The following is a 19,359-nucleotide window of genomic DNA, read 5'->3' on the forward strand; positions in this document are numbered from 1 at the left end:
CGTTAGCATCCCCAAAGCTAGTACCTCATAGGATCAAATCAACACCTTCAAGCTAAAATTATTTCTTTGATCTTTTCCCTGCCTTGTCTAGGGTAAGAACATCATTGGTTGCTATACTCATTCGCCCTATCCTAGACCGGGTCCACTTGGTCCCGTGTGGTCCCGCTCCTTTGAAAAGACAATTCCTCAAAAACCATTCATGATACCAATTACAATAAGGATTTTAGGGATTGGGAAGTCATATCCCATAAACCTAACCCTTAAATCCTCCCTTCTTTTGCCTAGAAGATATTGTACTTGCTTAGTAAGCAAGCAAGCCTTATCTTTCTAACTCTTCCAGGACATGGATTATTAGGGTCACTCTGCATTCATTGATTTATCCTTCATCGGTGACTCCATAATATACTGGGTCTCCTCCCATCGGTGAAAGTTTGTAAATAGAAGGGAGCTTTAGCTGAGGTGACAGTGGGCTAAGTCTCCATTTGTTGCCCTTGGCCTAGCATTTTCCCTTAGGTCTTGTTGACCACTACGTGTCAATGACCCATAGCAGTACACCCCCTTTTTTCACAAAAGGGATAGTGCCTGATCGATGTGTTCATGCCGTCTAGCTATCATCATCAGCCTGATTATCATGTTATATTGTAAATCCTTTCTGCATGTGTAAAATGTAAATAATCTCATCAGACCCGTGTCGTGTATGTAATTGCCTAGGTAAACCTACTTTTCTAGTGACGATCTTTATTCCGGGATGTTTTTTGTCTCACCGATCCATTCTCGGATGGTCGGCAGATTTTTCCTTTAGCTTTACCCCAAAGCTGGAATAGATTTTGTCACCGGGATCTTAGGCGAGTCCTAGTGTTCTAGATCGAGTCTATGTAAAAGTGATTTGGGAATAATTATAACTATTTGGTTAGGTTATTTTATTACAAATTGCTTGGTCTGCTAGATTATATTTGTGTCGTAGAAATGGATAGTCTGTGAGAGTCTATTTCAAATTGGTTTTCCCCCTTGTGATGTAAAAGATTATGAAAATCATGATGTAAAGTGTCTTGAGGGTTGGAAAAATAATTTATCCACTCATAGGTTAATTAATTAAATTTTCTGGCAAAAAATTAATTAAAATCCTAAGCCAGAAATTTAATTAATTCTAGGTCCTAGGTAAATTTAAATTCTCCAAAGGCAAAATTCGTTGGTCCTTAAAAATAATATTTTAAGAGGTCTAGGGACTAAGGTAAATTAATAATTTTGCTAAATTTTAAGCCTTTGGTCTCTGGGATTAAGTCAAAGTCAAAATTTTGATGAAATTAATTCAAAAATTTAATTTTTGAATTAATTAAAATGAATTTAATTAAAAAATTCGAATTTCCTCGAGAATTTAAAATTTCGACGGATGAGATTAAAAGAAATTTTGATCCTCATCAGCGGTCGAGATTGCTTTGACGAGGATCACTCGAACTAACTGTTGGAGGATTTATCTTTAAATAGGAGGTCATTTGTCAGTGAATTCATCCGACCTCTGAGTCATGTGCTAAGCTAAAAGCTCTCATGTAATTTTTTTTGGACAATAAAGGAAGACTTTGGGGTTAATTTTTCGCCGGTGTTACTCTTCATGGAAACACTGTAAGATGTATCGTTTTTCATGTGTAATTTTTTTTAGCCATTAATAATAGCTTCTGAAGAGTGATTTGAGTACATGTATCTTGCTCAGTTGTTGGGGTTTAAGTGATAATTTAAATTTTGAATGTAATAGCAGGTATCTCTATTTATCTGAATTTTATTATCATTTTCTCGCTCTATTTTGATGGCTGGATTGAGTTTTGCAAGAAAATCTTGATTTTTAGATCATCGGGTGTTCGGGGAAGTTTTCAGTTGGACTAACTAACTCTCGATCCGTGTTTTCTGAAGAGCCCAGCTTAATTTGATCCCGGGCTTATCATAAGATTTTTACTAGTGATGCATGAAGAGTTTTGAGCTCAGCACCTCTTTTAAACTTTAAAAAATTTAAATTTTTTACGTGCAAAATTGATGAATCTGGCTGTTGAGAGCCTTAGATTGTCTGATCTGGGAGTGGAGTTGGACTCACACTCCCTAGATTTGATAGATTTGTCATTCCTGTGCATAGATCTGTAATTATTTTTTGGTTTTCTGACTAGGGTTTTAGTTTTTATCATTGTATATATCGTTTGGGTATTTTCTTGTTGTCATGCAACTACATATCTGAAGAAGAAAACTGTGTAGAGTCTAGATCTAGGCCCTGGAGGGTAAGATCTGGATCTCTGGGGTTCATCAACATCATTTTGCAGGGATTTTATTCAAAAGAATTTTGCAGTCTAGGGTTTTATTTTTATTTTTTAAATCTGGAAATAATTTCACTAGGGTTTCACTGATAAATCTGAAGCATTAAAACACATTGGCGTGAAATTCGTTTTTCTGGGTTCATCTCAAGTTTTGGGCTACAGTTTCTTTGCTTCCTGGGGATTTCTAAATAGAAAATTTCGGATTTGTTTTTACTGTCTTCATCTTGGGGATTTCTGGAAAATTTCGAAATTTTTATTGTCTGCGTTTGGGTTTTTAAAATTTTTTAATCTGGAGAATTTTTGGGTCTCTTTACCCCTGTCTGCCTTGCTCCATGTCCCCATCGATTACAAATCCCCTCATCCATCCAACTCTCAGCCCTTTCGCCCTTCCTTTTCTCCATACGCTGCCATAGAACCTGCCTTTGTTGTCATCAATCCCCATACGACCTGCGTCCTCCCTCTTCTATCCACTCCGCAACCAAAATCGAGCTCCCTGCTGCTTGCTTCCCTTACCCTCATACCCCTCTCGCTCTGCCAACAACTACAAGCTACTCTCTCCTTGCCCTCACAACAAATCCGTCCTTGAACTTTTGCTACTCCGTCCAAGCTCCTCAAACCCGTCCAGCGGATCCCATAACCTCTCCTCTTTGCAGTTTTCCCTCATTCGCTGCATCTAACACGTTGCTCATTTGCCTTCATTCCCTGCACGTTGCCTTCAAAACTTGTCATCACCTCATTCCGCGTCTATCCGTCGCTGTCCGCTGCTTCTCCTCCCGCTGCTCATTCTCCCTTTGCTGTTGTCCATTGCTGCCATCACATTTCCTCCTCCCGCCGTCGGGTTGACCTTGCACACGCACAACAAATACATTCGATTTTTCTTTTTTTTTCACATTTTATTTGTCTTTTATGCACAGGTTAGGGTTAATCTAGCTTTTTCGATTTTTTTTATTTTTTATTTTTATTTTTTATTTTTTATTTTTATTTTTGTATGTGGTTAGTATAATTTTCTTTTATTTACTTTTTCCTTTTTACATTTTTCATTTTTCATGTTTTTTTTAATGTTTTTTGATTTTTATTTAAAAAAACATTAAAAAGCCTAAAAAAAAAATAAAATTAACAAAATTTAAAAATCTAAAATCTAAAACATTTAAAAACAATTAAAAAAAGTGTTTCCTTTTTTTTGACATCTGATTTTAATTTTTTTACTTCTTATTTCTTTTTACAAAATTCAGAAAATATAAAAAAATTTAAAAAAATATAAGTTTTTCTACAAAAATCCTAGAAATTAAAAAATTCTAAAACATTTAAAAAATCTAAAAATTTTAAATTCCTAGTGACGTGATAATTAAGAATAAAATAAATTAAAGGATTTGTGCTTCAACATTAAATTTTTTTAATGTGGCCCGTGGCCCATTAAAAATTCGACTTATTAACCCGTTGATTTGTTTTACTTCTTTATTTTCACATTAAAGAAATTGCCTAAGGAATAATTGAAGCGCAAATTTAAAGTTCCTTGGTGTCTTTGGTGATTAAATTTAATTTTTCATGATTTTTCTATGGTCAAGGTGCGATAAATATTTTAAATTATATTGGCTATAGGAGAAAGTTAAATGTTCTAGATCTGAATTCCTAACGAAAACCATTTTTCTCTTGCATGTTAAAGTTTTGGGCATTTTACAATTAATTTTTCACGATCGTCACTTTGCCACATCTATAAGTTTTCTCTGGATGACTTGTTATTACTTAGTCTATGGTTAATTCAAATTAAAGTCACTGGTCTGTAGTCATTTATATCTTGTAATTGTGTCTTATTTTAATCCATCTATTTTAATTGACCGAGGCTTATTCTACATTCGTCAAAGTTGTCCATCATTAAAATCTCTTAGAGCCCGTGTTCCATAGGCTTTCTCATCCATTTACCTTAGGGACTACCCCCCTTGACTTGCCTAGGAGAGAGTCTAAACGGAGTGAGTAAGGATCAAGAATGACAACCCTTACTCTGAGCGTTGTCGCGGTGCCTAGACACTTTGTGCGACAACAGGTCCCCTGCTAAGTTGCACGAAACATCGAAACGTCTAGAAGTTTATGAAATCGGGACGGCCCGAAGCGTGACCCCCGGAAAATGGAAACGTGATCGATATATATATATATTAAATAAATTATAACACATTATTTTGCAAGAAAAGAAAGAATGAGACATATATTTAGAAGGAAATCCAAATTAACTGCAACAGATGATTACATGATGCAAATATCCAAAATTAGCCTTTATAGATGAGGCTTTACATTCAAGACTCCAAAATCAACCTTTATATGTGAGGCTATATGTGCTAAAACTGAAATAAAACATGAACTAAAGACAATCATGGCTACATTAACATATCATTACTAATACAACTCCCCATCCTCATCGTCAAAGATAGAACAAGATGCTTGTTCAGTAGAAGAGGTAACTCTACTAGTGTTTCTAGATGCAGTTGCATCACCATTGGCACAAATATCAAGAGTAGAAAGAGAGAGCTCTAAATCTAGACATTCTGCATCCACATCCCATTCTTTATGAGGTCCACTTGTATATTCTTCACCCCTACGAGACACAAGGCGTAGGTTTGAATGCACATATACAAGGTCCTCTGCCTTCTGCGATCCCAACTTGTTGCGCTTCACACTATGAATGAAACTGTAGGTGCTCCAATTTTGTTCTGCTGATGAAGAGCTTGCCACTTGTGATAGAATACGAGTGGCAAGGCTTTGCAAATGAACACCATTTGCCCCATGACAAGTCCACCACTTAACTGGGTCCATGGTCCTCCTCTCATCCAAAGCTGATATGTCTAGAAAATCCTTTAATCCAGTAGCAAAACACCAGTTTGTAAAGAAGCTGGAAATATCCTCTGAAAGGCTTTCTTCACTCCATTAGCCACCTCCTTGTCCTCATGTGGAGTCTTCCTCTTCCCATTTCTTTCAGTAATGAATTCTTCATCATAAAATTTTGGATTTAGAGCATGTGCCAAAGTGTGCAATGGAGTGTTGAAGCCATTCCACCTGGTAACAATAATGGACCTCACTTGTTCAAAAAAATCAAAATCCACAAAAAGAAGAGTGGGAGCCTCCTGTGTAATAATTTCCACAGTTTTTTCAACCACGGTATCCATGCCATCATAAACCTCTCCTAAGAAAAATTTCTTTGTGTTTGCAACTCGAAGAAGATCAAATGCAAGTGATGTGAACTTGAGCAAGAAATCAATCTTGCTCTGCCAATCTTCATCAACCAACACCCTCCTCACCATACTTCCCTTCTCTGAATTTGCGTGTCTCCACTTGGCCCAAGTTGGACCCACCACCATACTCATTAATGCATTTTTAAAATCAACAAGGCGACGCAACATGATGAAATTTGAGACATACCATGTCTCAGCAACTTTCAACAACTCTAATTTGGAGTATTCTCGATATATTGCTTGAGATTGGTGGTGGTTGATGATGAATTTTATAATCTCCCTAACATGCCCTATGTCCTTAATCCATTATGTTTTTGCCTCAATATCTTTTAAAATTAGCTTCATATTGTGGACAATGCAAGGATTCCAAAATATGTGATTGTATCTACTCTCAACAATCAAGCCTACAACTTTGCAAACAAGTGCATTATCTGCGATAACTTGCACCACATTTTTTAACCCTACTTGTTCAATTGTAGAAATTAAAATATCAACAATGGACTTACTATCCATTATCTCGCCTGAATAATCTTCTTCTTTGATGAACATGACTCCTTTTGGTGATGATGCAATGACATTAATCAAAGGCCTGCGTCTTGTATCAGTCCAACCATCTGAGATAATAGAAACCCCTGTACTACCCCATGAGCTATGAATTGGTTTGAGAACATCATCAAGAAGTTGTCTCTCTTTTTTCAGCGAAACTATTCTTACTTTTTCATAGTTTGGGCCCTTGTAACCTTGAGGAGCTTTGTTAATCGCTCTCACCAAATCCTACCAATATGGGGATCGAACCACATTAAAGGGGATGCCACAAGCAAAGATGGCCCTTGCCACTCTTGAGTCAGCTTCTTCTCTCCCTTGACTATCAAGCATTTTCACCAATCTGCTGTCTTGAATTGGAGTTGATGGCTTTGATAACTCTGCTTCTACTTCTAGTGCCCTCCTCTTTCTTGCTTCCTGAACAATCCTTGGCTCAACGCTATCAGACATGCGAGGATTGGTAGTGCCCATGCCGATTTTTCTTCTTTGATCCTTCAACCTTTGAGCATCATCACTCTCTTTCTTGAATCTAGCCCTCACCTCTGCATTTTTGGTATGTGCACACACATCAATACCCTTTATCTCTTCATGCAAAATGTGAGCCTTCACTCTTGTGTAAGAGCCCTTGAAGGTCTTTTCATTTTTGCACAAATTTCACTTCCATTCCCATGTACTACCGTAACCCCATCTACTTCACTTTGGTAACATACTTCCATAGAGGATAATATTCTTGCTGCCTGCTTGCTTGAGTGGATTTAGGGGCACTTGAAACACAACTTTGAGAAGCCATGATTGCTGCAAAATTACAATAATACAAAATGAAAAACTCACCCAATTTAGGGGCACTTGAAACACTACTTTGAGAAGCCATGAATGATGCAAAATTAGGAAATGAAAACTCACCCAACTAGCTATTGTCCACGCTGTTCCTCTTGCTGCCCATGCCCTTCCTTTTGCTTCCCATGCTCCAAAACACAAATAAACTCCTTGCTGCTGCTATAGGAAGCTCTTCTTGCAAAACAATGTGTGAGAAATGAGTGAATGGAGTGCCTTTTTAAAGAAAAGAAGAGGCTCATAGGATTTCTAGAGAATTCTATTCTTCTCATCTTCTTGAGAATTCCATTTGTAATTTTTTTTTATTAAATTTAGGTAGCAACCACATAAAAATTAGTTTATTAGTGTGTTTTGGTGTTAGATGGGGTCCACACCCTCTTTCCACGAGTTGAGATGGCCAAAAAAGGCTTAATATTTTTTTTTAATTTCTTTTTGGCCGCTGAAACTCAGAGTGTTGTGCCGAAACTCCGCCAGTCGTACCGTCCGGCATTTCAAAATAGCGAAACACCGTATGGTACGTCTGATGACGTTTCAAGCCTGTTTCGGGCTGTCCCAAGTATTGGTACACCACTAAAATTGGTGTTCCTGCAACATAGGTCCCCTGCTAGTTTGAGCGGTAACATGGACAATGTAGCATTTTGACATATGAGATCAACCCGAATGAAATATTTTAATATGAAGAAGCAAGACTCGGGGAGTACAAGTTGAGCCTGGTAATGATACCAAATACCTAGTAGCAAGAGTTGGTACTACTCCCTTTTAGCTTAAGTCAAATAATTCTTTAGATTTTGATGATGTCTTGTTTGTTCTAGGTTTAGGAAGAATTTGCTTTTAGTTTCTATCACGGAGGAAAAGGGATTTCTAGTAGAGTTTAAGAACCATCAAGTCATCATTAGGCCGAAAGATTCTAGCCTAGATACAACTCAGGTAATAGGGTTTAACGAAAGTAATTTGAACATTTTGTAGGGTGAATCTGTTTGAGCTTTGGTGCATAGCAATGACAACTTGTGCGAGTTGTGGCAGAAGAGAATGAGGCACCTTTGTAATAGGGCATTGCCTATTTTTAGGGAGATAGTCACAAGTCTTCTAGAGTTCAATATGGAGCAACATGGTGTATGCAAAGGCTAGTATATTTAGGGAATTCTAGACCTAGCGAGCACAGGTGTAAGGGTATTCTAGACCTAGTACATTTAAATGTTTATGAATCAATGTTAGTAGCATCAATAACATGAAGCATGCATTATCTTTCTTTTATTGATGATTTCCTTCGCAAGACTTGGATATACTTCCTAAATATTAAGGATAAGGTCTTTAGTAGGTTTAGGATTTTAAAGCTCTAGTTAAAAACCATACAGGGAAAATGGTCAAAGTCTTGAGATCATGGGGAAGAGTATACTTTCAAGGAGTTTGAGGGTTTCTGCAAGGCGACATGAATCAAAAGGGAGTTAACAATTCTATACAACGCACAACAAAATGGGGTTGTAGAGAGGAAGAATCGATCCATGGTAGGGGTTGCTAAGGCCATGATGCATGAGTAAGACTTGCTAATGTTTCTTTGGGTAGAGGCATGCAACACAACAATCTACGTCTAGAACATGTATCCTCATAGAATCTTGGAGGACAACACACCAAAGGAGCCATTCATTGGTGTGAAGCTAAAGGTGAGTTATTATTGCATCTTGCATTGTCCAATTTATATCTACGTACCATTAGAGAAGAAGACCAAACTATATCCCTTCGACATGAAGGGTTTATTTGTGGCTTACAAGGTCTATATTCAAGCAGAAGAAAACAATAGTGTGTTGGGCTGTAATGTTTGAGGAAGACTTTACAACTAGGAAGTCCCATGGGCCTATTCTAGTGACAAAGGATGAGGATTTGGAAGCTTTGAAGCTTGAGCCAAGGTCACATTGGTGATTTTTTGGGCATTACAACAACCTTAATTGCAAAGGGGAAGGTAGGAGCCCCTTTTACTTCTATCAAGAGACCTTGATGGTTCAATCAAACATTGAGGGATGCTTAGGAGCATGTTGAGACTTTGAGGAGCACTTTTAGAGAGCATAAACCTCCAATGAAGTTTTTAGAATATATGGCATCAATGAGCAACATTCTAGATTTCGAGTCTTCCAATATTTAGGAGGCAACAAACCAATAGGTATAGCGAAATGCCATGGTGGAGGAGTACACCTCCTTCGTGAAGAATGATGTTTTGGACATAGTGCTAAGATACGAGGCGAAGTCAGTTGCTAGTTCTAGGTGGTTTGACAAGATCAAGCATGTTGTAGATGGTAGAATTGATAAATTCAAGGTAAGGTTTGTGGTGAGAAGGTTCTCCCAAAGAGAGGGAGTGGACTACAAGGAGATATCAGATTTGTTTTGAGAAAAATTAACATTTACACCTGTTGTCGCATAAAGTGTATAGGCAGCGCGACAACACTCAGAGTAAGGGTTGTCACTCTTAATCCTTACTCACTCCGTTTAGACTCTCTCCTAGGCAAGTCAAGGGGGGTAGTCCCTAAGGTAAATGGATGAGAAAGCCTGTGGATCACGGGCTCTAGGAGATTTTAAAGATGGACAACTTGATGAATCTAAATGATTAAATCAGATTGATAGATAAAATGCCAATGTAAACAAGACATGACCACAAGATAGAAACAATTATAGACCAGTGCCTTCGATATTTGAATTAACCATCAATAAAACAAGCTATCCAGAACGATGAAAAGCGACAATCATAAATAATCCATATGCAAGAAATTCTAGATTTAAAATTATTTTCGCTGACTGCCCAAATCTAGATTTAATAAATTTTCTTCAACAACCAAATATGATTAAAAATGTTTATCGCACTTTGACCATAGGAAAATCATAAAAATTGCATTTAATGACCAAATGACACTAAGGAACTTTAGGCTAAAATTTTTTAATTATTCCTTAGGAATGTAATTTAATCGAAGGGTTAAAAAATAAAAAATTTTAATGGGCCATAGGCCACATTAAAAATTCTAGAGTTTAAGCGAAAAAACCCCTGAATTTTATTTTAAATCCTTAGGCAACAAATTTAGATTTATGATTTAAAGTTTTTTTTTTTTTTGTAATTTTATATTTTTTAAATGTTTTTGGATGTTTTTAGACATTTGAAATTTTATATTTTTTAGATTTAAAATTTTTTAATGTTTAGGATTTTTAGAAATTTTTTTAATGTTTAGGATTTTTTTAGAAATTTTTAGATTTTTAATTTTAGAATTTTTTTTTTAAGGAATTTCTTAGATTTTTAAAATCAAAATCATAAGAATTGAAAAATGTGAAACTAAATAAGAATGAAATAAAAAAAATTGAAACCAAAACCAAAATCGAAAAATTAAAATAAAAAATAAGATATGAATCTAAAGATTTATTTTTTTAAAATCAGACCTAACTTAACAAAAAAAATGAAAATTGGAATTTTAACTAATCTATCTAAACCCTAAACTAACTGGCATACATAAATAAATAAAATGAAACTAAAAAATTTGATTGTTTTGGCTGCATGCAGGTCAACGGAAAGATGATCGATGGAGGAAGCAATTCGACGGTAGAGAAAGATGAGGTAGGGAGTAGCGGAAGGTTGTTTGTAGGTGAGGAAAGATAGAGCACATGGGAGAGATAGAAGCTGACGAAGCAGCGGAAGAGGGCAACGCGGAGAGGCAGTGAAAACAACGTGCAAAGTAAGGCGGGCAGACCGAGAGTACGGGCAGTGTTGGAGAGTTGTGGGTTAGTGTAGCAGCGATGAAGAGGCTGCGGATCTGGACAGGGAGGAACGATTGTAGTGGACAGGAAAGCAACGATCGTTTGCAGGTAGAGGTGGATGGATGCGGGGATAACACAACAAAGAAAGGTGCGATGGTGCATGAAATACGATCGCTGGCAGCGCTAGGGAGCCACGATGGGGAATGAAGCTGCGTGGAGAATGGGAGCTCAATGTGGACAGAGTGAGAGGCTGCGTGAGGGGGATGAGGAGTTGCGGGGTTAGAAGGCTGTAGTAGCAATGAAGCAGCCGCGGAGGGGAACGCAAAGGAAAGCCAGATTGCCCAAAAAAATTCGAATTTTTCCTGCAATAAAAATAAAACCCCAGGTAGCATCCAGGTAGCCAAAAACTAGAGAAGAAATCACAGATTTGAATGTTATACTTATGCTTAAAATTTATCAATGAAACCCTTATAGAAAATTCTCCAGATTTAATTAAAATATTTCATCCATTTCTTTCAGATTTGACCCTGAAACCCTCATTAAATTTCCAGATTTGAAACTAAATTTAAACCCTTGCAAAAAATGATGTTGATGGACCTCCAGAGATCCAGATCTTACCCTCCAGGGCCTAGATCTGGACTCTGTACAGCTTTCAACTTCAGATCTGCAACTGCAATACAACAAAAAACACCCAAACGATATACACAATGACCCAAAAACCACTAAAACCCTCAAAACCAAAGTCAGAAAACTAAAATTAATTAGAGATCGATGTACATAAATGGAAAATCTATCAGATCTAGGGAGTGTGAGTCCGACTCCGCTCCTAGATCTGATGATCTGAGGCTCTCAACAGCCAAATCTAACGATTTGGCACAAAAAAAATTAAAATTTTTTGAATTTTAGAGCAGGTACTAAGCCCAAAACCCTCATGCATCACCCATAAACTATGTTGCACGGGTCCCCGCACCTGGGGGTGGGGTTCTCGAACCCGTCCCGGGTTCCCGCACCCAAGTACCGGATTCGGGTACGAGTTCTTCCCAGAAGAACCGGGTTCTTCAAAAAAAATTTGGGTTCTTTTCCTTTAATGGGTTCTTGGGTTCTTCGGGTTGGGTTCTTCATAAAAAAAACTATATTAAAAATTTAATTTTCAAAATTTTTTTTATTGAAATTTTCAAATAATTTTTTTTTTTATGGAAATTTAAGACTTTAACCCTCTATGAACGCAGACAAGCAAATATCTGATACGCGATTTCATTTAACTTTTTTCCATTTGGTTGAGGCTTGAGCCATCCCCGTTTACCATTTCTAGTGGCAGTGGGCAGCTTCAACAGCAGTGGGCAGCTTCAGCGGCAGTGGACAGAGCAGCTTCAACGGCAGTGGTATTTACAAGTTTTCGTTTTCAATTTTATTATTCCATGAAAAAGTTTCACAAGACCCGCGTGTGAAAAATATAGGTGCATTATATTACACATTTGAACAGTGAACACCCACAGGGGCTCAACTACATTAAGCAGAATTACAATAACGTGACAACTCATACAGTGCTTTTAAAGGCTTGCCGGAATGAATGTCACAATTTCTTGCTGTTTCGGACTGTCTGCAACATGAGCCACAACTGTCAGTCCACTTTTATACACTCAATTTGCCTCCTACAGTTGCGGCATAGTCCCTCCTCCTTGTTGTTGTCAAACCCTGAGTTGTAGGGCTTGATTCATGCCACTGTTTACACAAAACAGTTCACTGTTCACTAAGGAACAGACCTTGGCCTCCCTATGCAGACTCCTGTACCCAACTGAAGCCCTAAACAGAGATGACAATGCCACAAACTTACCTCTACTCAGCCCAGACTTGTTAAATTTTAAATTTTTTATACTATATACTATAATATGAGAAGTATATGTTTCAGTTCTTTTAACCTGAAATAGTTGCAATTAGATTAATAAAGCGCAGAAAATCTTCAACATTTTTTGCATTAATGAATGGCATTACATAAATGCATTCATACACTGAATATAGCTCTGTGCTATTCTTTACAATATAAACCGTTCAGTGAGAATGTATTTCAACTCAATCATCTACACAACATTCAAGCCAGTTCATTATCTACCCTCTAACAATGGTGTTGCTTGCCCTTGCAATGTAATTTCACCATGGATCAACAAAATCCAATTAGATGGTTTAGAATTTGTTTAGGAAAAACAGTTCATAGTTTCATATATATTATTAATTATAAATTTATAATTTATAAATTATAAATTTATAAAATATAATTATTAAAATTTAATATTATTATATTACCTGACGAACCCACGCACCCTATTTCTAAAAATGTCATCCCTGTCCCCGTCCCCGAACCCACGTTTCCTGTCAACATAGCCCATAAAAATATCTTATGATAAGCCCAGAATCAAATTCAAACTGGGCTCTTCAGAAAACGCGGATTGGGAGTTGGTTGGTTTAGCCGAGAACTTCCTCGAACTCGATGATCTAATAATCAAGGATTTTCCTGCAAAACTCAATTCAGCTGTCAACATAGAGCGAGAAAACAATAATAAAATTCAGATCTAATAGAGATACCTGCTATTATATTCAAAACTTAAATTATCATTCAAACCCCAGCGACTGAGCAAGATACCTGTACTCAAATCACTCTTCAGAAGCTATTATTAATGGAAAAAAAGAAATTACACACGAAAATAATACATCTTACAGCGTTTCCATGAAGAGTAACACCAGCAGAAATTAACCCCAAAGTCTTTCTTTATTGCTCATAAAAAGATTACAAGAGAGCTTTTCGCTTAGTACACGATCAAAAGATCGGATGATACTGACTGACAAATGACCTCCTATTTAAAGATAAATCCTCCAACAGCTAGTTCGAGTGATCCTTGTCAAAGTGATCTCGACCGTTGATGAGGATCAAAATTTCTTTTAATCTCATCCGTCGAAATTTTAAATATTGAGGAAATTTCGAATTTTTCAATTAAATGCATTTTAATAAATTCAAAAATTAAAATTTTGCATTTATTTCCTCAAAATTTTGACTTTGACTTAACCCCAGGGACCCAAGGCATAAAATTTAGCAAAATAATCAATTAACCTTAGTCCCTGGACCTGTTAAGATTTAATTTTTTAAAGGATCCACGAATTTTACCTCTGGAAAACTTAAATTTACCTAGGACCTAGGACCTATGAGGGGATAAATTATTTTTCTAACCCTCAAGACATTTTACATCATGATTTTTTACATTTTTACATCTCAAGGGGGAAAACCCATTTGCAAAAGACCCTCACAGACTACCCAGTTCTGCGACACAAATATAATCTAGCAGATCAAGCAATTTGTAATAAAATAACCTAACCAAATAGTTAGGAATATTCCCAAATCACTTTTACATAGACTTGATCTAAAACACTAGGACTCCCCTAAGATTCCAGTGACAAAATCCATTCCGGCTTTGGATAGGCTGAAGGAAAACTCTGCCGACCATCCGAGAATGGATCGGTGAGACAAAAAACCTCCTAGAATGTAGATCGTTAACAGAAAACTAGGTTTACCTAGGTGATTACATACACGACACGGATCTGCTGAGATTATTTAGATTATACACATGCAGACTGAGTTTACATTATAAGATGATTCTCAGGCTGACGATGATAGCTGGATGGCAGGAACACGCCTATCAGGCGCTATCCCTTTTGCGAAAAAAGGGGGTGTACTGCTATGGGTCGTTGACACGTAGTGGTCAACAACACCGACTAGCACCCATGTCTAGGACTCCTGCTTTCTTGTTTTTTGGCTGGTTTTGGGCCTATTCTAGTGACAAAGGATGAGGATTTGGAAGCTTCAAAGCTTGAGCTAGGGTCACACTGGTGATTTTTTGGGCATCACAACAAGCTTAAGTGCAAAGGGGAAGGTAGGAGCCCCTTTTACTTCTATCAAGAGACCTCGATGGTTCAATCAAACATTGAGGGATGCTGAGGAGCACGTTGAGACTCTTAGGAGCACTTTTAGAGAGAATAAATCTCCAATGAAGTTTTTAGAATATATGGCATCAATGAGCAACATTCTAGATTTTGAGTCTTCCAGTATTCAGGAGGCAACAAACCAACAGGTATAGCGAAATGCCATGGTGGAGTACACCTCCGTCGTGAAGAATGATGTTTTGGACGTAGTGCTAAGATATGAGGAGAAGTCAGTTGCTAGTTCTAGGTGGTTTGACAAGATCAAGCATGCTGTAGATGGTAGAATTGATAAATTCAAGGTAAGGTTTGTGGTGAGAAGGTTCTCCCAAAGAGAGAGAGTGGACTACAAGGAGATATCAGATCTGGTTTGAGAAAAATTAACATTTACACACCACTAGCACCCATGTCTAGGATTCCTGCTTTCTTGTTTTTGGCTGGTTTTTCTCTTGTTTGTGCACTTGACCTTTCTCCTGCTAGCAAATTAATGAACTGCTTCAGGGCACTGCTTTAATGCTGTTTCAGATTTTATTGGCATGTTTCGGGATAGCTGTTTGGTTCTGTTTGATGACCTCATTATTTGGTGATCTCAACATCTGTGGAACTAGGGTTTCCAGAACTGATTTCCCAACAATATAATAAACTTTTTTACAATGATTTTTCATTTTTTCCTGCCAGTTTTCGTATTTGAGATCAATGGTGACCCAGTTTTTTGTCCCCTTAGATCATCTTGTACTGCTAGTTTTTTTTTCCCTACGTCAACCACTTTATTAACTGTTACTCTTACAAGTGCAATGTTTACTTCATCAAAGTTTCTGACTGCCTCCTCAGCTGTTTCTTTCTCATGCTTCCTCTCATTTGGAAAAGAGAATAAACTTGAAAGTTGATCAGACTGGTGCCTCCCATCAGATATTTCAATTACGTTGGCAATTAATGCTACTTAGTACAATGTAATGCAATCATCTGCCACAGGTATTAATTGGAGATGCATTGAATAGGAGTTGGTGTCTTCAGCTACACCCCACCCAAAAAACTGAAGTTGTCCAAGGAAAAAGTGAAGATTAAGGTTTCTTGAAAATGAAAACTTAGATGGGCGTTAATTGAAAAGACCAAACTCCAAGAAAACAAAACAATATTTATTTTTTTAATATGCTAAGCATTTGTAATTTTGTACAGAGATTCTATATATTTGCCTGCCAGCATTCTTCTTCATTGAGATCAAATGGAGACCCAGTTTTTTGTTCCCTTTGATTATTTGTACTGCCTCACTTTGTTAGTTAATCTTACACATGCAAATTTTACCAGATGAAAGTTACTGCTCCTCTTATCCAATTAAATTGCCCTTCCAGTTGCCAGGAGGGACTTTTATATTCTCTTTGTAATGAGTCAATAATTAATTTTGATCTCGCTTTAAAATAATTTTGCTATAACTGCTACTGTGGCTTATCCTAATTTTCTGCACTGTATCTTGCCACTCCTCTCACCCCTGCATTCCCCTGGGTTGGCCTTAAAGACTCCATCAAAGTTGATTTTTATCCATCATTATTGTGGTGAGGACCAGGTATTAATGACTGACCTTTGTTGGGTTTGGTAAGGATCAGTTGAAACTTACAAAGTCATATCATTTATGAAGCCTAGCTATTGTCAAACATGTCATTGCATAATCTCTTAAGAATTACAAATGGTGTTGTCTACTAATGGGATTCTATAAGAATTTAAAAGACAAAATTCCACTAGCAAAATGCCTTTTATCACAATAATAGTACCATATATAATCATGTTTTGTCCTTCCAAATATTTTGAAGATATAATTACATTTCAACAGGATTGATGAATTTGCAGTTTCTATCAATGGTTTTGTCAATGCGTCTTTGATTCTCTTCATTTGATCAAAATAATTAATTAAAATTTTATTTTGAAAATTAAATCTAATTGCATATGAAAGATGCCATGGAAGCATGCCTGATCAATCTGTCTCTGCTAGTTGACTCTGTTTGTTTTCATAGAGCTTATGATTATGTTATTGTTTTTTGTCTGCAGCCGATCACCTTTGGTCTTGTGTATATTGGAACTACTATCAAGGATCTTTCTGATGTTACTCATAGTTGGAGTGAAATCTCTACAGTTCGTTGGGTAATTATCTTCTCTGTACATTCTCATGTCCCAAGATTTGTGTACAATTGTTCTTGAAATTTTACATGTTATAAATAATTACAACTTGTCTGCTTTGTGTTTCCAAAGATTATTTTTATCTCTGGTTATTACAACTGGTACTGGAAATGTTAATACAACAAACACTGGAAGTTCTAGGGAAACACAAATCCATGGAGTGAGGATGGGGGAAGGATTTGCTTGTCATCAAATAATGGAGTTTATACTACTGTTCCACGTGAATGCATCCATGTGGATAGGGAACATGTTTCTTGCATCCTGCATATACCAGGAGTGGGTGGATAAGGTGGGATTGTGTCCTTGGGCTGCCTGTTTGCAGGGGATGGTCAGGGATCTACTCAACACATTCTCTTTCGAAAGGGGAAGGGGCCACCCTGAGTATACCCCTTGTGAATAGTGATACTTGGGTGTCCCTTGACTTACACAGGGGACTCTTAGTTTTCTCCTACGGTGATGACTTTCTAAGAAAGGAAAATGGTACACTTTTACCATTTTAACAGTAACAATCTCTCTTAGCTAAACAGGCCAATGTCAAATGCTGTCCCCATTCCTTGTTATTTTGTCTCATGCGTATCTCATATAGAATGTACCATATACCATGATTTCGATTTTATTATTTATGATTTATGTCATGATGATGCATCTTTATCATTTCATTTTTGTTTTGTTTACTAATTAGAAAGTCAGTGTTCACCTATAGATTGTTTCAAATTATCATTTCTTTGGTTCATGATTCATCAATTTTGCTATCTAAATGGATGTTGCAGCAACTTGTGCAATGCGTCAAGTTTTGGCTTTTGCAAGCTGCATTGATGATTTAATCATAATGTCTCAGCCTCTTGCAAGATGCATTGATGAGATAATGTCTCATCCTAACTTTCCATGATATGTATATTGATTCAGATATATTATTTGGATACGACATATATTAAAAAACATATAAATAATATATAAGCCAAAGAAATATTGTGAAACTTATCCAATTATAGGTATTACCCATAACTATAACATAAAAATTACTAATTTTTGGGGTTACTCCAGAGTCTGAAAGTGTTTACATGATGTTTGGGGAAGCTTCATGATATTTTGAATAGATGGTGTTTGATTAGCCCTTTGGTGATTCATGATAGATATACATATTGAACATGACTTAGTGATTGCTTGATCTTAGTTGGGTGCTTGAATGTCTTCCTTGGGGCATTAGAGATCTTTAGACAGCTTGGTGACAGTTTACATGCTGGTCACATGGAGGAGGTTCCCTGCTTGGTGAATGCCCTACATTGGAGCTTTTGGTATTCAGGAGGAAGTTGTTGAGCCCTAGACAATGTGGGCTGGCTTGGATGCTTGCATGGAGGCATGTGGTTGACTTGGGGATGCTTGGGTTGCAACAATGGTCATGCAATGGGAGTGGACCTGGTGGAGTACATGGCTTAGGAGAAGTGTTGGAGTCCATGGAGGCTTGGATGAGGAGTGTTGGACACATCTAACGGAGTGCTCTTATATTGGAGCCTTGTATATGACATCACCTTGGAGATGGACATATGTACCCTTGGAGTGTACCACTCCACATGTGTGAGCCTACTTGTGGATTTGTAGTGAAGTTACTATGAAAATTCCAAAACTGAAATCCTATTGCAGCAACTGGATTTAATTCCTCTAATCGTTAATTAATTTAATAATTTATTTGGTACAATAAATACCAAATTAATCACACTGCAACCTTCACAAATAATATACTGTGGAGATAATAGCACTGGAAACTCAAAAAATACTAGCACACAATAAAAATGACACTGTTATTTTTGGACAAATGTCCCTTGAAAAACCCAACTTGGGAAAACCGGTGCAACAGATAAGGGTTTTATTATTATGGAGCAGTGAAATCTTAGTACAATCTATGGATGCCCAACTGACAATCCAAACAGCAAGAAAATCTGGCCAAAATTATTTAAGGGAATTTCCCTTCTTCCACAAGCAACCCTAGCGCAACTTCCCTTCAAAAAATTCGTCCTTTTGGACCCTCTGTGTCAGCCTCTACGTAGTGCTTGCGCAGACCCTTGGACGTCTAAGCCCGAAACTGCCTCTGATGAAGTGCTCCAGCCAAATTGAATTGCTTTTCTAAAGCAACTGTGCAGTCCTTTGCGTTGCCTCATTGGGAATAACTCGGCCTCTTTGCTGCTGCCTGCACTCCTTTCCGTTGCCTCATTGGGAATAACTCGGCCTCTTTGTTGCTGCCTCTCCGGATCTGGACAACTTAGGAAAAGTGGGTGAAAAAGGAAAATTTATAAAGGTGTCACCCCCAAACATTAGAAAAGCCAAGAAATTTGATGGGAAGTGGAGTGTGGGGACCACTGCAAGGGAATATGCACCCCTTGGAGGAATTCGATTTGGGTGAGAGAGGGAATTTGATGGGTGGAGTCCGCAAGGAGCATGAGGGATGGCTAGCTATAAATTGGAGGTGAGGATCTCATTTTAGGGGCTTTTTGAAATTTGATTATCCATTGTTACTCTAGCTATTCAGTTGAGTTACAACTTACAAGCGCTGCTTAGCACAAGAACTTCCTAAGGAGTGAAGCTCAACCTTCTCTTTGGTGGAC

General features: G+C 37.3%; 1 protein-coding gene across 1 annotated transcript in view; it reads left to right on the plus strand.

Annotated features, from left to right (window-relative positions):
* The window catches only part of LOC149237977 (uncharacterized), a 174,157-nt gene that overhangs the window by 141,273 nt on the left and 13,525 nt on the right, over nt 1-19,359 (plus strand). Inside the window, exon 7 of the mRNA XM_089372879.1 lies at nt 16,631-16,723. Coding sequence (XP_089229005.1) covers nt 16,631-16,723 — 93 coding nt within the window. The remainder of the gene's footprint in view (nt 1-16,630; nt 16,724-19,359) is intronic.

Source organism: Pinus tabuliformis, chromosome 8 (genome assembly GCF_031772625.1).
Source record: "Pinus tabuliformis cultivar Carrire ecotype Pingquan chromosome 8, CPIR1, whole genome shotgun sequence".
Classification (NCBI taxonomy): domain Eukaryota; kingdom Viridiplantae; phylum Streptophyta; class Pinopsida; order Pinales; family Pinaceae; genus Pinus; species Pinus tabuliformis.